We start from the raw sequence: 27,073 nt of genomic DNA on the forward strand, positions 1-27,073 counted from the left end.
TTTGTTTCACAAGAAAAAATATTTTGCATCTTCAAAGTGGTAGGCATGTTGTGTAACTCAAATGATACAAACCCCCCACAAATCAATTTTAATTCAAGGTTGTAAGGCAACAAAATAGGTAAAATGCCAAGGGGGGTGAATACTTTCGCAAGCCACTGTATGCTGATGGTCTGTGCCCTTAGGTCTGCCATGTCTACTTAATGTAGGACTCTACGCTCTAACAAAAGTATCAAACATCCCCTTACCTCTCAGTCATATAAGATCCTGTTTCAAAGTGAATGACATCCAAATACACACCTTTACAGTGTGCACTAATTTTGTCGTATTCAGTGAAGAGTGCAAATGTAGCTGCTTTTCCACGCCACACCCATTGCTGAGGGCAAGGCAAGGTTTTAATGTAACTTCAAGACCTATATCTTCCTCTGTCCTTTAGGCTGTTTCTTACTGCAATAAAAAAAAATTCACATGTACTATTTTGGATTTTGTGAGGATCATTAGTGTTTGTGTTTATATGGAATAATGTATCTGTAAGATCAACATTTTAAAAGGGCATTATGCTTTCATGACAAAGATCCTGCCGCTGAACTTGAAGTCCTTCAAAGGTCTATACTCAGCTTGAGGTTGGGTCTAACCAAAATTCTTTATGAGTGAGCTTGCTGTGTGAGTTAAGTTTGTGTGGACCAAGGCAGTCATATTGCTGAATGAATGGCAAAACGCTAATAATTCTAATGCAATGCTCGTAAGCTTGTGAGTGATGGTGTTGGGTGTTTCAGTATGATTGAATTGCTGTAATAAAACTATTCTATGGACCTCTCGCCTGCTCGCTGGCTGTTTATTTCATGTTTATGGTTTGACAGCTTCAATTGTTTTCAACACCAGAATACAAGGGAATCATACATAAAGTATGTGCTGTATGACAGCCTTTCAACTCCAAACCAACCGCATTCAATACTACACTGGTTTACATTACATTCTCAATGTATTGATGTATGGTGTGCATGTGCTTCATTTCAGTGTGCCGTATTTACTATCTCATTTAAGGATGTATGGTTCATTCAGGCAAATACTGTACTGCAGCAGAATGTTAATGTGTTAAGTGTGTAACCTACATTGAAAAGCAATATAGGCCAAAGCACTTATCTTGCTATCATTATCTACAGCTCTTCAGTTGTGCTGGTATTTCAATTCTTAATGATTTCTGGCAAACATTGGTCTGTTTTTGTACACTTAACACAACATAAATAGTTACTGATTTAATTGGATCCGGATTGGTTGCTAATGGGAAGTTGGATGGTAGTGGCTGTATTTTCTCTTGTCCTACTGGTAAAACCAGACTGAACGCTTCTTTGTCCTATTGACATACTTGGCTCCTTATAGACTCTGTATTCATAGATTGATGTGGGATTCTGCTCTCAAAGTCTCTGCCTGTCAAGTATTAAAAGAAGTGTATTCAATTAAAGAGGCCCCAAGTAGATCTATGTGGTACTGCCTTGGGGGTATCATTACACTAAATTGGTCTTGGAAGCTGAACTGACACTAGTTATTGCCATGGGAATAGAGGGTGAGGTTTTTTGCCCAACACTTATTCTCACACCCTTGTGGCTTGGGTGGTGGTGTGACTAGCGGCAGGACACACAATATTTTTTTTACATTACAGCATTTTTCTGAAATTAATTAAATTGTTTCTCCCCCCCTCATCAATCTAGAGAAAACACACCCATTCTTCTCTGCAGATCCTCTCAAGCTCTGTCAGGTTGGATGGGGAGCGTTGCTGCACAGCTATTTTCAGGTCGCTCCAGAGATGTTTGATCGGGTTCAAGTCCGGGCTCTGGCTGGGCCACTCAAGGACATTAAGAGTATTGTCCCAAAGCCACTCCTTCGTTGTCTTGGCTGTGTGCTTAGGCTCGTTGTCCTGTTGGAAGGTGAACCTTCACCCCAGTCTGAGGTCCTGAATGCTCTGGAGCAGGTTTTCATCAAGGATCTCTCTGTACTTTGCCCCGTTCATCTTTCCCTCAATCCTGACTAGACTCCCAGTCCCTGCCCCTGAAAAACATGGTGACAGGTTTCATCCAGATGTGACACTTGGCATTCAGGCCAAAGAGTTCCGATTTGGTTTCATCAGACCAGAGAATCTTGTTTCTCTTGGTCTGAGAGTCCTTTAGGTGCCTTTTGACAAACTTCAAGCGAGCTGTCGTGCCTTTTACTGAGGAATGGCTTCCGTCTGCCACTCTACCATAAAGGCTTGATTGGTGGAGTGCTGCAGAGATAATTGTCCTTCTGGAAGTTTCTCCCATCTCCACAGAGGAACTCTGGAGCTCTGTCAGTGTGACCATTGGGTTCTTGGTCACCTCCCAGTTTGGCCGTGCGGCCAGCTCTAGGAAGAGTCTTGGTGGTTCCAAACTTCTTCCATTTAAGAATGATGGAGGCCTCTGTGTTCTTGGGGACCTTCAATGCTGCAGAAATGTTTTGGTACCCTTCCCCAGATATTGCCTCAACACAATCCTATCTCGGAGCTCTATGGACAATTCCTTTGACCTCATGGCTTGGTTTTTGGTCTGACTTGCACTGTCAACTGTGGGACCTTATATAGACGGGTGTGTGCCTTTCCAAATCATGTTCAATCAATTGAATTTACCACAGGTGGATTCCAATCAAGTTGTAGAAACATCTCAAGGATGATCAATGGAAACAGGATGCACCTGAGCTCAATTTCGAGTCTCATATCAAAGGGTCTGAATACTGTAAATAAGTTATTTCAAATGTTTATTTTTTAATGAATTTGCAAACATTTCTAAAAACCTGTTTTCACTTCGTCATTATGGGGTGTTGTCACGATCGTTAGAAACAGTGGACCAAGGCGCAGCTTGATAAGCGTACATACTTTTATTAGTGTACACACATGAACAAAACAATAAACGATACGTGAAGTCCTAGGGTTAAACACAAACCTTACGGATCAAGATCCCACGAATCACAAGTGCAAGCAACAGCTGATTCTCGTTGCCTCTGATTGAGAACCACCCCGGCCAACATAGAAACACATAACCTAGAACAGAACATAGGAAACGAAACATAGACACTACACAAAGAAACTAACACCCTGGCTCAACATACAAGAGTCCCCAGAGCCAGGGCGTGACAGGTGTGTGTAGTTTGATGAGGAACAAATTTAATTTCATACATTTTAGAATCAGGCTGTAACGTAACAAAATGTGCCAAAGGGAAGGGGTCTGAATACTTCACGAATGCACTGCATCTACACTGTAATTGTAAGCAGTTTGTCATGTCTGAAACACAGATTTGAATGTATTGTCCTGATCGTTGTGCCAGTACATACTTTAAAGGGGCAATCTGCAATTCCTACATTTTTGGACTAAATTAATAAATTATATACACCCATTGATTCTTGAAGAATATACAGTAACTTATAAATGCCTCATGAGCTTAGTTCAACTATCGTTCCCCATCAGAGCCCAAAATGTAAGCTTGTTTTACGGCAACATTGTTTATAAACAACGTAATTGTAAAAAAAACACTGTATAGCCTCAAAACATGGTTTAAACTATAATTTTGATATAATTGATTGTCTGTCCTTGCATCCATACAGTGAGGGAAAAAAGTATTTGATCCCCTGCTGATTTTGTACGTTTTCCCACTGACAAAGACATGATCAGTCTATAATTTTAATGGTAGGTTTATTTGAACAATGAGAGACAGAATAACAACAAAATCATCCAGAAAAAATGCATGTCAAAAATGTTATAAATTGATTCGCATTTTAATGAGGAAAATAAGTATTTGACCCCTCTGCAAAACATGACTTAGTACTTGGTGGCAAAACCCTTGTTGGCAATCACAGAGGTCAGACGTTTCTTGTAGTTGGCCACCAGGTTTGCACACATCTCAGGAGGGATTTTGTTCCACTCCTCTTTGCAGATCTTCTCCAAGTCATTAAGGTTTCAAGGCTGACGTTTGGCAACTCAAACCTTCAGCTCCCTCCACAGATTTTCTATGGGATTAAGGTCTGGAGACTGGCTAGGCCACTCCAGGACCTTAATGTGCTTCTTCTTGAGCCACTCCTTTGTTGCCTTGGCCGTGTGTTTTGGGTCATTGTCATGCTGGAATACCCATCCACGACCCATTTTCAATGCCCTGGCTGAGGGAAGGAGGTTCTCACCCAAGATTTGACGGTAAATGGCCCTGTCCATCGTCCCTTTGATGCTGTGAAGTTGTCCTGTCCCCTTAGCAGAAAAACACCCCCAAAGCATAATGTTTCCACCTCCATGTTTGACGGTGGGGATGGTGTTCTTGGGGTCATAGGCAGCATTCCTCCTCCTCCAAACACGGCGAGTTGAGTTGATGCCAAAGAGCTCGATTTTGGTCTCATCTGACCATAACACTTTTACCCAGATCTCCTCTGAATCATTCAGATGTTCATTGGCAAACTTCAGACGGCCCTGTATATGTCCTTTCTTGAGCAGGGGGACCTTGCAGGCGCTGCAAGATTTCAGTCCTTCGTGGCGTAATGTGTTACCAATTGGTTTCTTGGTGACTATGGTCCCAGCTGCCTTGAGATCATTGACAAGATCCTCCCGTGTAGTTCTGGGCTGATTCCTCACCGTTCTCATGATCATTGCAACTCCACGAGGTGAGATCTTGCATGGAGCCACAGGCAGAGGGAGATTGACAGTTATTTTGTGTTTCTTCCATTTTCGAATAATCGCTATAATAAACTGTTGTCACCTTCTCACCAAGCTGCTTGGCAATGGTCTTGTAGCCCATTCCAGCCTTGTGTAGGTCTACAATCTTGTCCCTGACATCCTTGGAGAGCTCTTTGGTCTTGGCCATGGTGGAGAGTTTGGAATCTGATTGATTGATTGCTTCTGTGGACAGGTGTCTTTTATACAGGTAACAAGCTGAGATTAGGAGCACTCCCTTTAAGAGTGTGCTCCTAATCTCAGCTCGTTACCTGTATAAAAGACACCTGGGAGCCAGAAATCTTTCTGATTGAGAGGGGGTCAAATACTTATTTCCCTCATTCAAATGCAAATCAATTTATAACATTTTTGACATGCGTTTTTCTGGATTTTTTTGTTGTTATTCTGTCTCTCACTGTTCAAATAAACCTACCATTAAAATTATAGACTGATCATTTCTTTGTCAGTGAGCAAACGTACAAAATCAGCAGGGGATCAAATACTTTTTTCCCTTAGGCAACATATACTGTATACATTGTTTTTACATGAGATTTTCCTGTGTTTTATACTGTATAGATTTCCACTCTATGTGCTTGGAATAATACTGTGAAATTGTGAATATTATTATGATAATGGTAAGAGCTGAATTTTCAGCCTGTTTTGGTGGGATGGAGTTTTGGCCTGCCTGGTGACATCACCAGGTGGTAAATGAGTTAATAGACCAATAAGAAAGAGAGTTCCAAACCTCTCTGCCAATAACAGCTAGGCTGAATCCCAAATTACTCCCTTCCCCTCGCCCCCCTCGGCCCTCCATTTGCGTGTTCACGCATGCCTCTGCCATATGCACAAGTGTCCCAAACTGAGGGAGTTTAAATTATCGAGGGTGTAGGGGCTAATTAAACCCTCTGATGGCCACTTTGGCCAAGCCAGCAAGGCTGTAGGCTTCAGAGAAAAGTGCTATCCCGACACGCACCTCGATATGTTTGGAGTTTGTGCAATGTAATACAAAATAATGGAGAGGTGTGACTAATTATATGCCATGTGCATTTGTTTATGTATGATTTCGAGACTTAACACATATAACAGATGAAATGATTCCCAAATTGTTTAACTGTTACTGAGGTTTATATTTTGTAAAACGACAGGGGGGGATTTGTTCATTTGAAGTTCATGCTTGTTTTATTATTTAAAAGTGGAACATGAATTGCGTCCCGAAGTTGATGGGTTTATTGCTCTCCTCACCACTCTCTGGAAGTCATCCTCTGAGTTTTGTAAGCAACACATGACAACAGAGGGCCCTCCAAGCGAGTTGGTAGGGGCGAGGGGTGGTTTGGGATTCACCGCTTGTTTTCAGTCTTCCCCTTCCCACTAAAACCACTCCCAGACAGTCCTAACAAAATTCTTACTTGAGAAACGTCTAATGGGGATCCATAATAAATACAAATACAAATACAAATGTGATTTCACCAAGTATTACCTCTGGGGTGTTTTTTTTTTTTTATGTTCTATAATTTGTCTTTCTCTTTGATAATGTGGAATAGGTTGTGCAGATCAGTAGGAAAAACGCAGATCTAATTTAATTTGAAGGCAGAAAAATGTGAAGACTGTGCAAGGGGTGTGTAGAATTTCACTAGGCATTGGTAAATGAAACACAGACTACGCTAGGGTTCTAAGCAACAGCAGTCTCCACCAAAGGGTCTCCTCCTCACATGGTGAAAGAGGATGCGTTGTCGGTAGAGGATCCGTCCACAGACCTACGAGCGGTGGAGACGTGGATCTCGGACGTGACCCTGGAGAAGCGTCGGGCGTTCATGACCCTTTTCCCCATGCACCACACATCCTCCACAATCTTCTTGAAGTGGTTCCTGAACCTCACCCCAATGAAGGCATACAGCACCGGGTTAAGGCAGCAGTGCAGGTAGGCCACCGTCTCCGTCACCGTCTTGACCACTTGGGTGGTGTCCACCTCCCTGCACGGCTGGAGCTTGAACATGTGGACCGTGTCGTAGAGCAGGGCGGCGTTATAGGGCAGATGACAGGCGATGAACACCACCACAACGGCCAGCACCACGCGCATCGCCTTATGTCTCTGGAAGTTCTTGACGCGCAGCAGGGTGACAATGACGCTGGCGTAGCAGAAGCCCATAACCAACAGAGGCAAGAAGAAGCCCACCGCCATCTGGGTGCTGGGGACCAGGACCTTCATCTGGCGGGCCGTGGCTTTGTCCGGGAACCTGAAGTTGCAGACCACAGAGTCCTCCTCTGACTCTGAGGATATAGGGTTCTTCAGACCAACAGGTGTCGTAGCATTGCTGTAATCATAGAATCCATTCTCACTTCCACTGTAGAAGCTGTGTGCAGGAACGTAACGCTCGTAGTAGACAAAGGTGGGGATGGAGAGGAGCAGGGCCAGGCTCCAGACTGTAGCACAGATGATGCGGCTGTAGAGGAGAGTGCTGGAGCGGAGCCTGATGGAGTGGCGGGCATGGACAATAGCAATGTAGCGGTCGGTGCTAATACAGGCTAAAAGCAGCATGCCACTGTACAGGTTGATGGCGTAGGCCCCTCTGAGAATCTTACAGGCCACCGTCCCCATGGCCCAGCCACTCTGCTCGTTGTAGATTATCAGGGGCAGAGCCGCCACAAACAGCATGTCGGCTATGGCCACGTTCAGAAGGTAGACGTCCGTCATGGACTTGGCCTTCTTGTAGAAGGCGTAGGTGACGATCACCAGGATGTTTCCCAGTAAGCCCAGGATGCAGATGACAGAGTGGATGTAGAGTCGCACCACTCTCTCCACACTTTTGTTTTTTGTCATTTGACATGGCTCCACATAATCAATCACACCATAGTCCTCTGTAATGCCATTTGTTGATTCCCTATAATCTGTATCATCCATTTTCTCCTATTGACAAAGAGAGAGAGAGTGTACTCAGAGAAGAACAGGCCTTACATTTACCACACATGGAATTTGACAGAATGTATCATTTATTTTCAACATACAGTACTGTACGTACTCAAACTCAAAAATGCATTACTCTCATGACATACTAAAATCTATATACATAAACTACAAAGCCTTTGGATTTTTGCAAAGATCTGATGGTAGTTAATTAACATCCTTCCAAAAGTGTGACTATTAAGTAATCTGGGGATGATTGGGGTTAGCAATGTTGTGTGGTGTGATGCAGAGATTGGAAACTTGCAGAGAAACCAGGTCATAACCCCAATACTGCATGAGTGACCCAATTCCCTCTGTAAATGCATGAGAGTGTGGTTAAGTATCTCAATTGAACAACTGTGGTTTAAATGTAGTGTACAATGACACACAGCACTTTATCCCAGTATTGCGACTAAGGGTTAATGCGGGCGTTAGAATTAGGTAATTCTTTGTAAATTGGTCATTACATAGTTTTTCCATTTTAATTAGAAATTCAGTTTAGTTTCTGTTAGTTTTCAGACCTGATTTGCTAGTTTTTATTTAGTTTTAGTTGTATCAAAATATGTATATTTTGTTTTTATATGATTTAATTTCAGTTTTAGTTTAAGTGTTAATGACAGAAATCATGCCTTGGATGCTAGGAGCCATTGGTGTTGTATATACAGTACCAGTCAAAAGTTTGGACACACCTTCTCATTCCAGGATTTTTCTTCATTTGTACTATTTTCTACATTGTAGAATAATAGTGAAGACATCAAAACTATGAAATATATTGAAAACCCCCATTCGATTTTTGGCCAAAGTTTAACTAAATAATTAATTATGGTTTTTATTTAATTTTGTTTTGGAGTCAAAGATAGTTTCAGTGTAGTTGTTGTTTTTCAAACGGATTTGTTATTTGATTTCAGTTTACTAAATTGTTTCTTCATGCTTAGTTTTGTTTTAGTTTACTATAATAACCTAGGTCTATACATCTCTCTTTGAGGTCATCTAAATATAAAACCGATTTGCTTAATTTTTTTATTTCTTTTCTGAACTATTTGTGATGGTGGGCTAATTACAACAATTTCTGTTCTATCTGGGCTGTGCATGTGGGTCCCTGATGAAGGATCAATCTGGACCAGACAGCTTAGTCAAAGGCTTTTGCATAGGTTATGTTGTCCAATATGTTTTGTGAGACATTGCTTATTCTTTGCATAGAGTAGCCATTTCCCTAGCTTCCCTAGGTGCAGAGTTCATGCAACATTCCAGCAAGATCCTGAGATATATTTTAAAGGTAAAGTGAGTTCAGACTGCATAATAAACCTAAACAAACAATTAAAGCAGTCTCAAGTAGAATGAACCTATTGTACACAACTGTTTTAATAAAAAGTGTATGTGAAAAGAATGAATGGTAATAAAATGGTCCAAAGTGCATCAATGCAGACAATACAATGTCAGACAAGACCGGCAACAGTAGAATTTAAATGATTCCAAAATGGTGCAGCTGTGTCAATTTCAGGTAGGACATGATTTAGAAATCAACAAATTTGATTACAATAGATACAATGTAATCCACAGTAAGATCTTTTTACATACAGTATCATCTGTTTCCAAATAAACATTTAAATGCATATTGAACATATTTAACCCAGCAGTTTTTCCTCTTACAATATAACAATACAAGTAAATTATATATATATTTTTAAAAACATGCTAAGATTGCCTAGGTCACATATAATTCCATGTGTTGTGTGAGAGAGGATTTACCAGAATAACTGAGTAATCAAGTTCCAAAAGGCTCTTTGGACTTCTCTTAGCCAAGTTTGAAGAAGTGAAGCTGTGATCCTCAGAATATCTCATTCAGAGATAACAGTATGTCTGATCAACAAGGAAGAAGTAACGTTTTTGTCAGTTTGATCAACCTAGACTGTCAGCGTACATGTGTGTGGCCAAGCAGCGTCACTGCATGCACTGTGAAGTGAAGTTCTCAAATCAAAACCTCAGTTGGCAGCCTGACACACCTACATAACCACAAGATAAAGCAGGGCAACTCAAGAAATATGCTCACTATACACTCAGTGGCCAGTTCACAAAAATGGTTCACTCCTACAGACAGTGTCACATGGCCATGGCTTTCTATATAAAGCAGGCAGACAGGCATCGAGGCATTCAGTTAACGTTCGATTGAACATTAGAGTGTGAGCGGGGTATGATCGTCGGTGCCAGGCAAGTCAGTTCCAGTATCTCAGAAATGGCCGACCTCCTGAGCTATTCACACGACAGTGTCTAGGGTTTACCGAGGATGGTGCGACAAACAAAAAACATCCAGTCAGCGGCAGTCCTGTGGGCGAAAACAGATCATTGATGCGAGGTCGAAGGAGAATGGCAAGAATCGTGCAAGCTAACAGTCGGGCCACAGTCGGGCAGTACAACAGTGGTGTACAGAACGACATCTCGGAACGCACAGCTCGTTGGTCCTTGTCCACAGATGGGCTATTGCAGCAGATGACCACACCGGGTTCCACTCCTATGAGCTAAAAACAATTAGAAGTGGCTCCAGTGGGCACGTGGTCACCAACACTCGACAATTGAGGAGTGGAAAAACATTGCCTGGTCCAACGAATCCTGGTTCATGTTGCATCATGCTGATGGCAGTCAGGATTTGGCATAAGCAGCATCAGTCCATGGCCCCATCCTGCCTGGTGTCAATGGCTGGTGGGGGTGGTGTAATGGTGTGGGGAATGTTTTCCTGGCACACATTAGGTCCCTTGATACCAATTGAGCAATGTTTCCATGCCCCGAAGAATTCAGACTGTTCTGGAGGCAAAAGTGGGTCCCACCCAGTACTAGATGGGTGTACCTAATAAACTTTTGAAACATATTGACTGTTTTACTCACTTCCAATCATTCAACAATTTTGAATGTTGGGTACATTGGAATTTAAATAAAAAAAATCTAATGACTTGCTCAAACCTGAGGTATATTGCAGTAGTATTGTTGTACACAGACTTTCTTTATGTGGGGGATATTGTTTTAAAGGTAAAAAAAAAAAAAGATATTTAGCCATTTAATGTACCTACATACCATAGTTGTCATTATCTACTATGATTAATTATGGTTGTCTACATCCTCTGCATAAAATTTAAAGTTATACAAAACAGGTATGAAAAGTTTGAACAAACCAAAATAATTTTTTACATGACCTTTCACTAAATGTAGTAAGTATGGAACCATTTTGCGGTGGTGTGCCAGTAGGATGAAATCTAGACACAGCACAAACTACAGTAAGCTCCCACATTGTGGTTTCAGATTGACATAAAAAGTATTTGATGTCTCAACATGTCACCCCTGAGAACCTTTAGTCATCTGTATACTAAACAAAGTTAAAAAAAGGATCACAATAAAAACCATGCTCAAGAACAATCTTGGTAACAGTGGTCCTTTTATTAGGTCCATGAACACAAATTATGTGCACACACAACATAAATAATAGTTAACGTAGAAGAAATGGCCTTTGTGGTGTAAGGCTGATGGATTGTCATGCCACCTCTTCCATGTAGTCAGCTCCTTGACTCTGGCTGAGCTGAGATACGCTGAGGTCCTGAGTGATCTCATCAAACTGATGGGGGGGGGGGGAAATGGAGGGGGAAGAGGGGGAAAGAAAAGAAAGGGTGAGAGTGTGTGTGATATGGTAATGTAGAAATACCACCAAAGACAACTACTTACTTAAAATTCATATTTATTAGACCTATTTCTGTACGGCATGATTATAGGGAACATGTCAGTATCTCCTGTAGCTCAGTTGGTAGAGCATGGCGCTTGCAACGCCAGGGTTGTGGGTTCGATTTCCACGGGGGGCCAGTATGAAAAATGTATGCACTCACTAACTGTAAGTCGCTCTGGATAAGAGCGTCTGCTAAATGACTAAAACGTAAAAATTTAAAAAAAATGTAAAATGTAGCTAATTGAATGTACTCAAAAGAGAATATCAACTGTCGATTACATTTTGATTCCTATCCCCACCCTATACTGGAATCTTTTCACCAATTGATTGATATACTCTGACATCTGCAAGTGGAAGTCAACAACCAGCTTCCCTTTCCTGTACATAGTGCCTTTATGTCAAACTCAACCTAAAACTGTAGTAACTACAAGAAGGGCCCACTGCTGAGTAGCTTTACACATATGTAGGGTTGACTGCCTGTTGCCGTTCCTATGACTATGACACACAGGCACCGATGACGTGGACGTCGATTAAGGCAGCCCCACGCACCTCTCTGATTCAGAGGGGTTGGCTTAAATGCGGAAGACACATTTTGGTTTAATGCATTCAGCTGTACAACTGACTAGGTATCCCCTTTCCCTTCCCTTCCCACACACCTTATCGCTGTTGTCGGGTCCCTCGATGGAAACCTCCTCGATCTCTTCTCCGATGCTCACCTCGCTCTTGGAGATATCTGATCGATGGCTGGTGGTGGTAAACAAGAAACACACAGAGAAGGGAAACCCTTTAGATTGATATCTCTCAAGTCACAGATAGGGCATGAAACTGAATGAGCACCGAGCAGCATCTAAAAATAGCTAGTGAGATCTAGGGAAGATACAGGACAATGTCCTACATTACCTGTTAAAGTCATCGTCATAGTCGTCATCTGGCAAAACAAAGAGGGGTATATCAGGATGATACTCTATATATACACACAAAAGTATGTGGACACACTTTCAAATTAGTGGATTTGGCTATTTCAGCCACACCCGTTGCTGACAGGTGTATAAAATTGAGCACACAGACATGCAATCTCCATAGACAAACATTGGCAGTAGAATGAGCTCAGTGACTTTCAACATGGCACCGTCATAGGATTCCACCTTTCCAACAAGTAAGCTCGTCAAATTTCTGCCCTGCTAGAGCTACCCTGGTCAACTGTAAGTGCTGTTATTGTGAAGTGGAAACGTCTAGGAGAAACAACGGTTCAGCCGCGAAGTGTTAGGCCACACAAGCTCACAGAACGGGACCGCTGAGTGCTGAAGTGCGTAAAAATCGTATCTCCTCAGTTGTAACACTCACTAACAAGTTCCAAACTGCCTCTGGAAGCAACGTCAGCACAACAACTGTTCGTCGGGAGCTTCATGAAATGGGTTTCCATGGCTGAGCAGCTGCACACAAGCCTAAGATCACCATATGCAATGCCAAGCGTCGGCTGGAGTGGTGTAAAGCTCGCCGCCATTGGACTCTGGAGCAGTGGAAACACTTTCTCTGTCAGGACAACGCTACCTGCCCCAAGTTTGGTTGAGGAGGAATAATGGTCTGGGGCTGTTTTTCCATGGTCGGGCTAGGCCCCTTAGTTCCAGTGAAGGGACATCTTAATGCTACAGCGTACAATGATATTCTAGACGATTCTGTGCTTTCAACTTTGTGGTAACAGTTTGGGGAAGGCCCTTTCCTGTTTTAGTATGACAATGCCCCGTGCACAAAGAGAGGTCCATACAGAAATGGTTTGTCGAGATCGGTGTGGAAGAACTTGACTGGCTCCATTGAACACCTTTGGGATGAATTGGAACGCCAACTGCGAACCAGGCCTAATTGCCCAACTTCAGTGCCCGACCTCACTAATGCACTTGTAGCTGAATGGAAGCAAGTCCCCACAGCAATGTTCCAACATCTAGTGGAAAGCCTTCCAAGAATAGTGGAGGCTGTTATAGCAGCAAAGGGGGGACCAACTCCATATTCAAAACAGTATAATCTAAAATAAAGAAATAAAAAACATGGAATTGGGTTAATATCATACCCTGCGCGGAAGATCCGGTTTTATCATTCATCATTTTCAAGTCTTTGAATCCTTTATCTTTGTTAGAAGTACCTAAAAAAAAGCATTCAAGAGATTATTCAAGAAGTAAAGAAGAAAACATATTTCAAATCCAGCCCTATGAAAAAAAGTTGTATTTAATTTTGTCTCTTTTCTCTCTTGTAACTTTAAAAGAAACAAATTGCCCATCAATGTGGATAATTTATCATCTTGAAGAAAGTCCCCTCCCCTGCCCTTCTTCCACAGAGAGCGCGGCAGAGAGCTGCTGCACTTTTCCTGCATGCACAAGCTACCTTCCGGCACCGGTGAGTTTGAAATGAATACTGCCAATAGTAGGTTACTTTAGAGTTGCTAGCATGTGTTGTCTCACAGTCAGGGACAGGGAAGGGGGCAACTGCAGTTCGACTTTGTCAGTAGCAGAACACATTTAAAATCAAGTAAAGACTAGTTAGCTTGTTTTGACAGCATAGCCTAGCTCACTAGCTGGTTTATCTAGACTACATTTGCGATGATCAGCTGGTATAGCCCACCCCAGTAGTTGTTTTAGCAAAGATACTTTGAACAAACTCCCTTTCATCTGTGGTTCTAACATGCTTAGACTGCATTGTGTGATGAGTGTGTGTGCAGAAAATAAGGCCTATGTTAAAAAATAATGTTTTGGGCTACAGGAGCAGTAGAAGTCTATGACTGGAATTAAGGTTGATTTATTCATGGAATTAAAACCTCTTGAATCCCACGATCACACCGGCGTGATTTAGTGCTTCTAACCCTTTAAACATAGCACACACCCACACCACTGCTCTCACCGTTTCTGCTGCCTGAGAGGTCTCTGTGATGGGCTTCTCCTGAGTGGAACCCCCCACCTGCAGCACTCCTCTGGGGGGCTGGGTCCGAATCTGCTGCTCTCCTGGGGGATAAACAAGAAAAGTCCTCAGTCTGGAGGCCAAACACATTCAACTCACATTCATTGACTAAGGCAGAGGAGACAGGCATGTCATATAAGAGATACTAAGAAGGAGTGTGGCACTACATAAGAGAGAGAGAGAGAGAGAGACAGACACAGAGACAGACACAGAGACAGAGACAGAGAGAGAGAGAGAGAGAGAGAGAGAGAGAGAGAGAGCAATGAGATGCCTGCCGTGAAAGAGAGGCCTGCAGCTCACCTGTGCTCCAAGCAGCTCAGTTTATTACCATAGTCAGAAAAGAGCTCGTCCCCATCACCCTCTGTGTCACTACCCAGAGCAGACAGGCTGAGCCCAGAGAGAGGAGACAGACAGGACAAACACAGGAGCATAATGAAGGAAATACACTCACACAACACACACATGGAAAAAAAACACGCACACACATGCAAAGAAAATGAAAGTGTTAAAGTACAAGACCATGAACACCATATTAGTATAGGTTATTATTTATAGGTCATTGCCAACGTTACAAACGTTAATTGTTGGTTTCGAGGCAGCAAGCAAATGGTCAGATTTGTCATGGCTTATCACTCAGATGAGTGCAACTGACTTAGCTAATGGCGGAGTGATACACCAGCATCATGCACACTCACTCATTGAGGCTAGTGCCCCTCCTCATTGGGTTAAAGGAGCGCCCTGAGAGGCTCTCCTCCCTCAGAGAGCGGACGGAGCTGCTTGGGGACGGAGGAAAGGAGACACACACAGATAAACAGAAAAGAAGAAGGGAAGGGGATAGAGAACAACGCTGGGCAGACAGAGGAGGAGAAACCCCAAGGGAAAAACAAAGACACGTGACAGCAGAGCAGAGACAGACAGCACAGTGCTCCTATGTGGAACCAAACTACCCACCACCCCGCCCACACACGCTGGTCCATGTTTCTAAGGCACTTTAGTCATCTTAACAAACACCTCCTTTGTACTTTCAATATGAGTACACAATACTAAAGCTAACAAGGATATCTATTTGCGATTACCTGCTATAAATAGAACAGGATCGTGTTCATTAGGCACCAACAAACTACGTGGAATTGTTCAATAAGAAACCCGTGTTTTGGTTTTCCATTGCAAAATGTTTTGTTATGGTGTGCCCTAAAATAACACAGTCCTGTATTTCAAAACTATTATGAATCACTGTAATTAGCCTAGCTCATTGAGTTTACAGTGAGGACATACTTACTCTTTCTGACTGTTTCTCTTTTCAGAGAGACTGGCCCCTGAATGACTCTTAGCCAGGGGAAGGCTACTACTTCCATACGCAGCATGACAGAGAGCGAGAGAACATAGTGAGCAGGGCGGCGACAGAGCCGCACTCCTCTTCACACAATACTTCATCATGTTGGGTTCTATCTTGAAATAGATTTACTTCTACTACTATATTAGAGGAATTTTGTGTATGGAAAGTTACTGTGAGAGAAAAGGGGAACAGAATGTACACTACATGACCAAAAGTATGTGGACACCTGCTCGAACATCTCATTCCAAAATTATGGGCATTAATATCGGGTCGGTCCCCCCTTTGGTGCTATAACAGCCTCCACTCTTCTGGGAAGGCTTTCCGCTAGATGTTAGAACATTGCTGTGGGGACTTGCTTCCATTCAGCCACAACAGCATTAGTGAGGTCGGGCACTGATGTTGGGCGATTAGGCCTGGCTCACAGTCAGCGTTCCAATTCATCCCTAAGGGGTTTGATGGGGTTGAGGTCAGGGCTCTGTGGAGGCCAGTTAAATCCTGCCACACCGATCTCGACAAACCATTTCTGTATGGACCTTGCTTTGTGCACGGGGGCATTGTCATGCTGAAACAGGAAAGGGCCTTCCCCAAACTGTTGCTACAAAGTTGGAAGCACAGAAGAGTCTAGAATGTCATTGTATGCTGTAGCACAGTGTTGTGTTCGAGACCACCTAAAATGAGACCGATTCAAGACCAAGACCAGAGCAAATAGAGTCCGAGTCAAGACCAAGACCGGGAGGGGGACAAGGGGTCCAAGACCAAAAGAATGCCAGTCCAATTCAAGACCATGATTGTAACTGTCAAATCACAACCATAAGAGTTGAAAATGTACAGTATTTCTGTGTTAATATTTCAGAAAAACATATGGATTCTTTAGACATTCAGAATAGTGAAAAAATGCATACGGAGGGCAAATAGAGCCACTCTACAAATTATTACTAACCCAAACACAGTGGGGAACAATGGGCCTTATACGCCTTCAGAGAAGGGCTAAGGATTTATAAAATAATGATTATTATAATAACGATAATTACACAAAAATCATGTAATTATCGTTATAATAATAATCATTATTTTATAAATCCTTAGCCCTTCAGTTTTTGTTGGAAAGGAAAGGGTTAACACTGAAGACTTTGCTGGTCTCTGGGGAGATAAATCTAGCTAGCTAAGTCAGCCATTGGCTAGGCCATCAGAAGATAGATAAAGGCATCTGCTATTCAACTGAATCAACCAATTACATTTTGGCTTAATGGTTGGGACCAGTTTACAAAAACGTATGGAAACATCTGCCTTCTTGAAGGCCAACAGGTCACTGCGCAATAGCGAGCAGTAGTTTAAACCCTTTACAATGAAGATCTGTGAAGTTATTTGGATTTTTACTAATTATCTTTGAAAGACAGGGTCCTGAAAAAGGGACGTTTCTTTTTTTGCTGAGTTTAGTAACCAAAAAAGTGTTAAACAAATCAAAATATATTTTATATTTGATATTGTTCAAATAGCCACCATTTGCCTTGATGACAGCTTTGCATACTCTTGGCATTCTCTCAACCAGCTTCATGAGGTAGTCACCTGGAATACATTTCAATTAACAGGTCTGCCTTCTTAAAAGTTAATCTGTGGAATTTCTTTCCTTCTTAATGAATCTGAGCCAATCAGTTGTGTTGTGACAAGGTAGGGAGGGTATACAAAAGAGCTCTATTTGGTAAAAGACCAAGTCCATATTATGGCAAGAACAGCTCAAATAAGCAAAGAGAAACGACAGTCCTTCATTACTTTAAGACATGAAGGTCAGTCAATACGGAACTTTTCAATAACTTTGATGCAGTCACAAAAAACATCAAGCACTATGATGAAACTGGCTCTCATGAGTACCGCCACAGGAATGGAAGATCCAGAGTTACTTCTGCTGCAGAGGATAAGTTCATTAGAGTTACCAGCCTCAGAAATTGCAGCCCAAATAAATGCTTCACAGAGTTCAGGTAACAGACACATCTCAACATCAACAGTTCAGAGGAGACTGTGTGAATCAGGCCTTCATGGACAAATTGCTGCAAAGAAACCACTACTAAAGGACACCAATAAGAAGAAGAGACTTGCTTGGGCCAAGAAACACGAGCAATGGACATTAGACTGGTGGAAATGTGTCCTTTGGTCTGGAGTCCAAATTGGAGAGTTTTTGGTTCCAACCGCCGTGTCTTTGTGAGACGCGGTGTGGGTGAACAGATGATCTCTGCATGTGTATTTCCCACCGTAAAGCATGGAGGAGGAGGTGTTATGGTGTGGAGGTGCTTTACTGGTGACACTGTCTGTGATTTACTTAGAATTCAAGGCACACTTAACCATCATCAATCATCAAGGAAAAGGGAGGCTATTTGAAGAATCTCAAATATAAAATATATTTTGATCTGTTTAACACTTTTTTGGTTACTACATGATTCCATATGTGTTATTTCATAGTTTTGATGTCTTCACTATTACTCTACAATGTAGAAAATAGTAAAAATAAAGAAAATCTGTTGAATGAGTAGGTGTTCTAAAACTTTTGACCGGTAGTGTATACTAAGGCATTTGTGAAAATTCTATAGTAATATATAGTGGGAAATCAGCAATGCGTTTGTGCAATTAATAGACACTGCAGTAAATAAAACCAAATAAAAACATCTGTCTTGTCCAGGACCGGAGTCTACACAGAACGGTGGGCTATAGCCAATTAGAGCTACAGTATCCCTTTATACAAACAAGCCATTTGCCACACGGGCCTGCCATCATTCACTTTGAACTGGACTGTGTGTTTACAGGCAGTTGCAACAGCGCGACTTTAGATCATTAGAACTCAAATCGCCAAAAGCCACAAAATACACCTGAATGGATTTCTGCAAATATGTAAACACCACGGGAGTCCTCTTACATTTGGGAACTTTACAGTCCTATTGATCAAACAACAGTTAAAAGATAGGCTCTCTCTATGACATACATTCTCCAACTCTTTTATCAACCCCTGTCCTCACCAGCCATAGATTTTCTGTGGTTTAGGCAGAGGGTCATCAAAGAACGAGTCGTCCTCGTCTGCGTCCTCCTCCACCTCCAGGTCCAGCCCCTTCTTCAGGCTCACCGTGGGGCCATTGTCATTGTCCCCGCACGCCTCGCTGTGCATCGACGTCACGTGACCCTGCCCTTTGCCCTGAAGAGAGCCAAAGCGCAGGCTGGTGTCACTGTGGCTGTGACTGACCTCCACGCCCTGTGTGGCACATGTAGGAACAAGACAATAAAAATAACAAAAACACATGTTTAAAGCTGCTTCTGTGTATTTGAGTGGGTTAGCTAGCATTTAGTTGCAAATGGTTAGACGATTAAAGCGACAGGGAGAGTTAGTAGTGGCACTGAAATATTAGCTATAGGAAAGATATTTTGAGAACTATCCGGCACAAGTAAAGGTAAAGGCCATTTTAGAGGTCTGCCCTTGCTAATGGCTTAGCTACGTTAGTCGCACCTACTCTATGAACCATTAAGACAGTGAAGTGAGCAATTAGTAAATGGTACGGACATGCCTTTGAAATGAGAACTTCCCCTGGATGAATTGGTATGAGCCTACCCACTGGGCACAGATGTCAAATTAAAGTCTATTCCACGTTGGTTCCACGTCATTTAATTGAAATGACGTGGAAACAACGTTTATTCAACCAGTGTGTGCCCAGTGGGTACTCTACACCTGGGTTGTGTTCATTACAGCAAACCCAACGAAAATGAGTGTTCCTTATTAGTCCAGCTAGTCCCTCTGTTTCAGTACACTCTCTTCCGTTTGGTGCCTAATGAGCACAACCCTGTTCCCGCCTTGCAGTTTACCTTGGCGTTAGCCTTCTCCGCCTGTGCACTGTGTTTATGTCCTTTAAACCTGGGGATCTGTGCATGAGAACACAGCTATCAGCCTCCTCACACACTCACTGCCTCACTAACATGATGGATACTGGGTAGGCCCTAAAGGAGGCTACATTTAGGGAGAATCAAATACAGTTTAGTCTACTGACCTCTTCATCCTTTCGAAAGAAAGCGTAAAAACAGAGGCTTTGTTTTAACAATCAACATTCTCTCAAATATCCACATAATTTATACCCAATGCTCACATCCTGCAATTACAAAACTAGATCTCTTGCTATGTTATTTTAAGGCAAATTCCATAGAAATGTATTGATTCACAAGAAAGCTGTTATGACATAACAGTTCACACAAACAGGCATTAAAGGAATGCAATATTAACTTTGAACAAAGTAAGAAAATAGTTATCCTATGAGAAACAACAGCCATTTTATATAGAGCACTAAAACATGCACTGCACCATAGTTTGAGAAGAGCCAATGTACCTTACTAGCCGGTGAAGTGTTTATCTTCTCCTCAATAAATCGACTGGGATTGTAAATGACATCACTGGTGTTATGGGTGACCTGGAAGGGAAGGACACATTTGACATTGTGTTGTTTCACAGAAAGAAACAGTTCATACAAAGTTAAATCTATGATTCAATCTAAAAAGGAACTTCAAAAGAGTAAAGGTGTCTTACCACACTTCGACACTGACTGAAGAAGCGCTTGTACAAGCCCAGAAACTCCTGGAAGTCTATAGCTACAGAGACAGAGATATGAGACAAAGCATTACAGCAGATGACAACATTTTCCTCAGATTTGTGTTGCCATGCTTGTAACTATTGCAACCACACTTTTCAGTTCGCTGCAGCTAGCGAGTGGAACGAGCTGCAAGAAACAATCAAACTGGACAGTTTAAATCTCCATCTCTTCATTCAAAGACTCAATCATGGACACTCTTACTGACAGTTGTGGCTGCGTCGCATGTTGTATTGTTGTCTCTACCTTCTTGCCTTTGTGCTGTTGTCTGTGCCCAATAATGTTTGCACCATGTTGTGCTGCTGCCATGTTGTGTTGCTACCATGTTGTGTTGCTACCATGTTGTTGTCATGTGGTGTTGCTACCATGTTGTGTTGTCATGTGTTGCTGCCATGCTATGTTGTTATCTTAGGTCTCTCTTTATGTAGTGTTGTGGTGTCTCTTGTCGTGATGTGTGTTTTGTCCTATATTTTTAATCCAAGCCCCCGTCCCCACAGGAGGCCTTTTGCCAGGCCGTCATTGTAAATAAGAATTTGTTATTAACTGACTTGCCTAGTTAAATAAAGGTTAAATAAAATGAAGAATGTCAATTCCTTTCAGTCTACAGAACACTTACATTTACTGGAGGCTTTGTCTCCAGCTCTATGTTCATCAGTGACAAACTTCTCCAGCATGTTCCTGTTATTGGACACACAGACAACAACTTGTTAAGGAAACTTGATGAGCTGTTGATTCACGTCACAAATAGCATTGTCATATCAGCTTTGCAGTCTGGACAGGTTTCCCAGACACAGATTAAGTCTATTCCTGAATGACAAAGCACTTTCAATAGAAATTCATGCTTTTTAGTTCAGGAGTGGGCTTTCCGGTGTCCAGGGAACCAGACCTTAGTGTTTTGTCATTTTGCTTGAATGACATGGCCCAAACATACTTGTTGAAGTTGGGAAAAACATCTCCAAACACAACTTTCAAATCCTCTTTGCGTATCCCACCAGTGCTGGCCTATGAAGCAGAAAAATGAAACACCGTAAAAGGCAGGATCTTGGAAGAATCTTGGACATTGAAACACCTCCACAAGGCAATCAATAGCAATGGAGAATAAGAGCGTCTGCTAAATGACTTAAATGTAAATGAGAACTTATGAGGATGACCAAAATGAGCACATCTACATTTTAAGAGATGGCTTCAAAATATTTGTACTTAAAATGATCACCTTGTCATAACTGTCAAACTTCTTCCGGGCGTCTGCTATTTGCCTGGGGGTTAGTTCCTACAAAGAGAAAAGGAAGAACATTGATATCAGACCAAGCAATCTCTCTACATTTGAAGTCGCATCCTCTTGGGATCAATACACGCGATAAAAACAAACATGAAATTGTAAGCTTGATGATATTCAAATCAAAATATTTTGTTATACGCTAGTTCTTCATGTGCACCTTTGCGGCCTACAGTTATCAGTATGAATGGGTGAATAGGATAGCTACGCGAGCTCATTCTGCTGATTTGAGCAGAGCATGAAACATGACTGTAAGAAAGTAGGACAAACTTGTTATGTCAGAGTCTCGCTGATCAACAGGAAAACCATTTTCTCTCTCAATCGTCTGGGTACATTTACACTAATGGCACGGTGCCTTCTTTTGACCCAGATAATATTAGAATTTGGTAGTCACGGCAAAATGACAACTATGAGTAATACAGTTTATTTTCTGGCAGCTCTGGTCCATTGACAAAATACTTAAATGTTGTTGTATGAAGGATTACATCTCAGTGTGGTCATGTTGTAGGCTATGTATAATACCTGATTTTGAAACAGTGGGTGGTCATTCATAATATTCTATGTAGATGTAAATGTACCCTAGTGAGTGAGAAGGAAGGCGAATGAAGATCATGAGAATTACTACCTTGGGGATGTTTGTGGCTTTGTGCCCCTTACATCAGAAAACAGCAGGCCAGAGCAGGGAAAGCAGCAGAGCAGGGAAAGCAGTAGAGCAAGAAAGCAGTCCATTATAATCACAAGTTGGTCACTCCATTCAGAAGGCCATTCAAGAGCACAATCAAATCAGGTAGGCTTCTGCGCAGGGGTGATGTTGTGGATGTTTGTATGTTGTCATTTGTATGTGTATGTTTTGGATTGTAAAATAAAAAAATAGTATTTATTATATATATACACAGTTGAAGTCGGAAGTTTACATACACTTAGGTTGGAGTCATTAAAACTCGTTTTTCAACCACTAGTTTTGGCAAGTAGGTTAGGACATCTACTTTGTGCATGACACAAACAATTTTTCCAACAATTGTTTACAGAGAGATTATTTCACTTATAATTCACTGTATCACAATTCCAGTGGGTCAGAAGTTTACATACACTAAGTTGACTGTGCCTTTAAAAAGCTTGGAAAATTCCAGAAAATTATGTCATGGCTTTAGAAGCTTCTGATAGGCTAATTGACATAATTTGTGTCAATTGGAGGTGTTCCTGTGGATGTATTTCAAGGCCTTCCTTCAAACTCAGTGCCTCTTTGCTTGACATCATGGGAAAATCTAAATAAATCAGCCAAGACCTCAGAAAAAGAATTGTAGACCTCCACAAGTCTGGTTCATCCTTGGGAGCAATTTCCAAACGCCTGAAGGTACCACGTTCATCTGTACAAACAATAGTACGCAACTATAAACACCATGGGACCACGCAGCTGTCATACCGCTCAGGAAGGAGACGCGTTCTGTCTCCTAGAGATTAACGTACTTTGGTGCGAAAAGTGCAAATCAATCCCAGAACAACAGCAAAGGACCTTGTGAAGATACTGGAGGAAACAGGTACAAAAGTATCTATGTCCACAGTAAAACGAGTCCTATATCGACATAACCTGAAAGGCCGCTCAGCAAGGAAGAAGCCACTGGTCCAAAACCGCCATAAAAAAGCCAGACTACGGTTTGCAACTGCACATGGGGACAAAGATCGTACTGTTTGGAGAAATGTCCTCTGGTCTGATGAAACAAAAATAGAACTGTTTGGCCATAATGACCATCGTTATGTTTGGAGGAAAAAGGGGAATGCTTGCAAGCCGAAGAACACCATCCCAACCGTGAAGCACGGGGGTGGCAGCATCATGCTGTGGGGGTGCTTTGCTGCAGGAGGGACTGGTGCACTTCACAAAATAGATGGCATCATGAGGAAGGAACATTATGTGGATATATTGAAGCAACATCTCAAGACATCAGTCAGGAAGTTAAAGCTTGGTCGCAAATGGGTCTTCCAAATGGAAATGACCCCAAGCATTCTTCCAAAGTTGTGGCAAAATGGCTTAAGGACAACAAAGTCAAGGTATTGGAGTGGCCATCACAATGCCCTGACCTCAATCCTATAGAACATTTGTGGGCAGAACTGAAAAAGCGTGTGCAAGCAAGGAGGCCTACAAACCTGACTCAGTTACACCAGCTCTGTCAGGAGGAATGGGCCAAAATTCACCCAACTTATTGTGGGAAGCTTGTGGAAGGCTACCCAAAACGTTTGACCCAAGTTAAACAATTTAAAGGCAATGCTACCAAATACAAATTGAGTGTATGTAAACTTCTGACCCACTGGGAATGTGATGAAATAAATAAAAGCTGAAATAAATAATTCTCTACTATTATTCTGACATTCCACATTCTTAAAATAAAGTGGTGATCCTAACTGACCTAAGACAGGGAATTTCTACTAGGATTAAATGTCAGGAATTGTGAAAACCTGAGTTTAAATGTATTTGGCTAAGGTGTATGTACACTTCTGACTTCAACTGTATATAGTGAATGACTAAACCTGTATGCAAAATGGCAAGCCCTGTGCAGTGGTGTGTCTTTCCCTCTGTAGTGAATGACTAAACCTATGTATGTAAAATGGCACGCCCTGTGCAGTGGTCTGTCTTTACCTCTGAGAAGATGGAGTTCTTCTCCCTGTGTCTGCCCCTCTTGACAAGCTCCAGCAGGAGAGGAGTGTTCCTGTTCATATCAGTCTCGGTGATACCCAGCTCACAAGAGACCTGCTCACGGCTGTCCAGGCCATTTAGCTGAGAATAGGACACACGCGCAATAAATTGCATGCCATAATGGTGAATGTAGCACTGACAATTCCAAATGATTTGACCAAATGCCAGGCCAGCCCCATCCACTGGGAGTAAAACACTCACTGAGTTTATCTCTGGCTGGAAGACAGCAAGCGTAAAGTCCAGGTGAAAGACCTGCAGAAAGTCTATGATGAGGCTGGCCACCAGGCGTCCTGTAAAAAGGGAAAGACATGATCAGCCTCATCATGGAAAGAATGAGCCGTTGTAATGTATGTTGATTATTATGCGATTAGCAAACTATTGTTCAGACAATCACGGTGGATAACCCTTACCATCCTTTGTATTAAGACATTTCTTCAGGTTTTCATTGACAAGTGGAGTTTTATTCTGTGGGAACGATAATGAGTGGTAGCAGAGGTTATGCAGATGTAAATCATACACTACACTGACATCCCAAAAAATGAAAAGTAATTACTAAGAGAAGCAATAAGTGGGCCTAAAGTAACGTTACACTATCAGGATTAACGTTAACTGAAAATGCACACAAGTCAGCTATCTTCTTACCTCCACTTTATCCTGTTCATCCATAGCCAGGAAGACAGCAGCGCGCATTTCTGCCTACAAAATACGAAAATAAGAGCAAAAGAGGGTGTTGGCCAAGCAAGAGGGCCTCAAACAGGTCTGAACTACCTAGCTAGCTATGTAACAGTACTAGCTAAGTACCTAAATATGCACTAATTGTAAAATAGTTAGCTATCTAGCTAGCTGTTGGTTATCCAATGTTAGAAGGTACAGTAGCTAGCTAGCTAACTTAGCTAGCTAGCTATCTCAAGACACTAGATCTCTTGATGACAGCCGGTGACTTTACCGCGGGCCAGCTAGTTACAGTAGCTAGCTAACGTTAGCTAGCTATTCGAAACGATAACAAGCTGCAACACCAAAATTCTCAGTCTTTGAAGAGTCCATCGACATACGACTTTTCAATATTGGTAGCTACGTGCCTTTAGTTTGTTCAAGACCCCACTGTTTTCTAGGTTTTGGATCAAAAGATCCCGCAACTCAGTATCGTCATCCGTGGCAGACATCTTTCTTTTAGCTAATTGGCAACCAAGACAACCAAAACAAACACTGGCAGCTAGCTATTTGCTAATTCACCAACGCAGATTCCAGGAAAAAGTTAAACAGCAAGCCAGCGCGTGGCACACGGAATCTTGCCCCTCTGTAGTTCCACAAGGAGGGAGTGATGTCAAAATAGGTTGGTGCTGTATCAATTTGTGGATTAGGATCAAATAATGCAGGTTCTGGATCAAAATTTGAGTAATATATAGAGAGATATCAGACATTTTAGACATGTCAGATATTTTGATCAAAGTCACTTTTAATTTGCTGGCCTGTCTCATGTGTCATGGCCATTTTTGACTCATGTCTCTTGTCGTTTGTGATTTTGTATATTTGTATTATATTGTATTTTGTAAATTGTGTGAATCCCTTGCTTTTTCGTGGGTGGTTTATGATTTGTTGGCCCTGACATTTGTTCCATTGTTTTTTTTTTCTCACAGTAGTTGGACCTTACAATAACATAGTTCCTCTTCTGGCTAGGCTACAGCTGCTTGCTGGCTCTGATGAAGTCAGGTCAGTGACTATGCACCTATGTTCTTGGACTATTTATCTTCTCATATGTTTTCATTCATATTTGAGGCGATCATTTGAGGAAACAATACAAGTTAGTGTTGCAACACAAGTTTTATTCAGAGTAAGAGATGTCAACACCAGTGTGATAAAAATCGTACAAACTTCACAATTTCAAATGAAATATCACAGCAACTTGTGATCTTAAACATACAAAATTATAGATCAACAAAAATCATGCCATGTGGTACCAAAATTAAGTTGGAAAGTTTGCAGGAGCGAGAGAGGGGACAGGGGAAAGGAGAGAAGGAAATCAATGTTGTATAAAATCCTTTCATCAAAGCATTACTCGAAATAAATCGTAATTGTAGCAGTTTAATAAATTGATGAATTCACAAATATTCATATGAAAATTCTTCTGCACTCTAGCATGTGACATGTTAGTGTTCTCTATGTAAATAATCACAGATAACCTTTTACATTTGTTATTATAATATGTACTGACTGTTGGTGAGCAGCAGATTTGTGCTTAAAATTCCCATTTCCTTTGTATCAGTAAGAATAATTGACTAAAGAAAATAGTACAAGCTGTTGATCTATCTATAGCGTTACTTTATTGGCAAAAAGCTGCAGACACAAAGCTTTAGACACAGGCATATGGAGTCATATGGAATGTGGACCTCAAGTCTAGTAGGAGGTCCAAAGAGATGCTTTGAAGTGTGAGATCAGGTCAATGACTAGCTAAGCCTATAGCACCCTCATGTTGACTATCAAGAAGGGATGTCTGAAGTGAACTTGTCTCATTCAGCTCTAAGTCTCGCGGCTGCATTTAGACAGGCAGCCCAATTCTGGTATTTTTTTCACTAATTGGTCGTTTGACCAATCAGATCAGCTCTGAAAAGATCTGACGTGAAAATATCTATGTGATAGGCCTCCTGTAGCTCAATTGATAGAGCATGGCGCTTGCAACGCCAGGGTTGTGGGTTCGATTCCCACGGGGGGCCAGTATGAAAAATGTATGTACTCACTAAAAACTGTAAGTCGCTCTGGATAAGGGCGTCTGCTAAATGACTAAAATGTAAATGTCAAATGTCAAAAGACCAATTACTTGAAAAAAGATCAGAATTGGACTGCCTGTCTAAACGCAGTCCTAGACTCCACA

General features: G+C 41.8%; 2 protein-coding genes across 3 annotated transcripts; both read right to left on the minus strand.

The window, feature by feature from the left end:
* Positions 1-6,402: 6,402 nt before the first annotated feature.
* Positions 6,403-7,561, minus strand: ccr6a (chemokine (C-C motif) receptor 6a; the record flags this gene model as incomplete). The annotated part of the gene is made up of 2 exons (XM_084151134.1): positions 7,035-7,561; positions 6,403-6,965 (listed from the first exon to the last, which is right to left on the minus strand). Exons 1-2 carry the CDS (start codon positions 7,513-7,515, stop codon positions 6,403-6,405), a joined length of 1,044 nt encoding a protein of 347 aa, XP_084007260.1. The 5' UTR covers positions 7,516-7,561.
* A 3,482-nt stretch (positions 7,562-11,043) lies between these two features.
* Positions 11,044-25,398, minus strand: LOC311108043 (centrosomal protein 43-like). Of its 2 annotated transcripts, XM_084150687.1 has the most exons (17): positions 25,280-25,398; positions 24,847-24,896; positions 24,615-24,669; positions 24,406-24,494; positions 24,148-24,285; positions 21,453-21,509; positions 21,171-21,241; positions 20,856-20,917; positions 20,179-20,240; positions 19,982-20,062; positions 19,467-19,523; positions 18,632-18,861; positions 14,234-14,334; positions 13,410-13,481; positions 12,245-12,272; positions 12,001-12,088; positions 11,044-11,239 (listed from the first exon to the last, which is right to left on the minus strand). In XM_084150687.1, exons 1-17 carry the CDS (start codon positions 25,365-25,367, stop codon positions 11,159-11,161), a joined length of 1,410 nt encoding a protein of 469 aa, XP_084006813.1. In that variant the 5' UTR covers positions 25,368-25,398; the 3' UTR covers positions 11,044-11,158. The 2 variants fall into 2 exon arrangements, with proteins under 2 accessions (XP_084006813.1, XP_084006814.1); XM_084150688.1 differs by lacking the exon at positions 19,467-19,523 and having other exon boundaries at positions 25,280-25,397.
* Positions 25,399-27,073: the final 1,675 nt, after the last annotated feature.

This window comes from Coregonus lavaretus (assembly GCF_964263955.1).
Source record: "Coregonus lavaretus genome assembly, chromosome: 33".
Taxonomy (NCBI): domain Eukaryota; kingdom Metazoa; phylum Chordata; class Actinopteri; order Salmoniformes; family Salmonidae; genus Coregonus; species Coregonus lavaretus.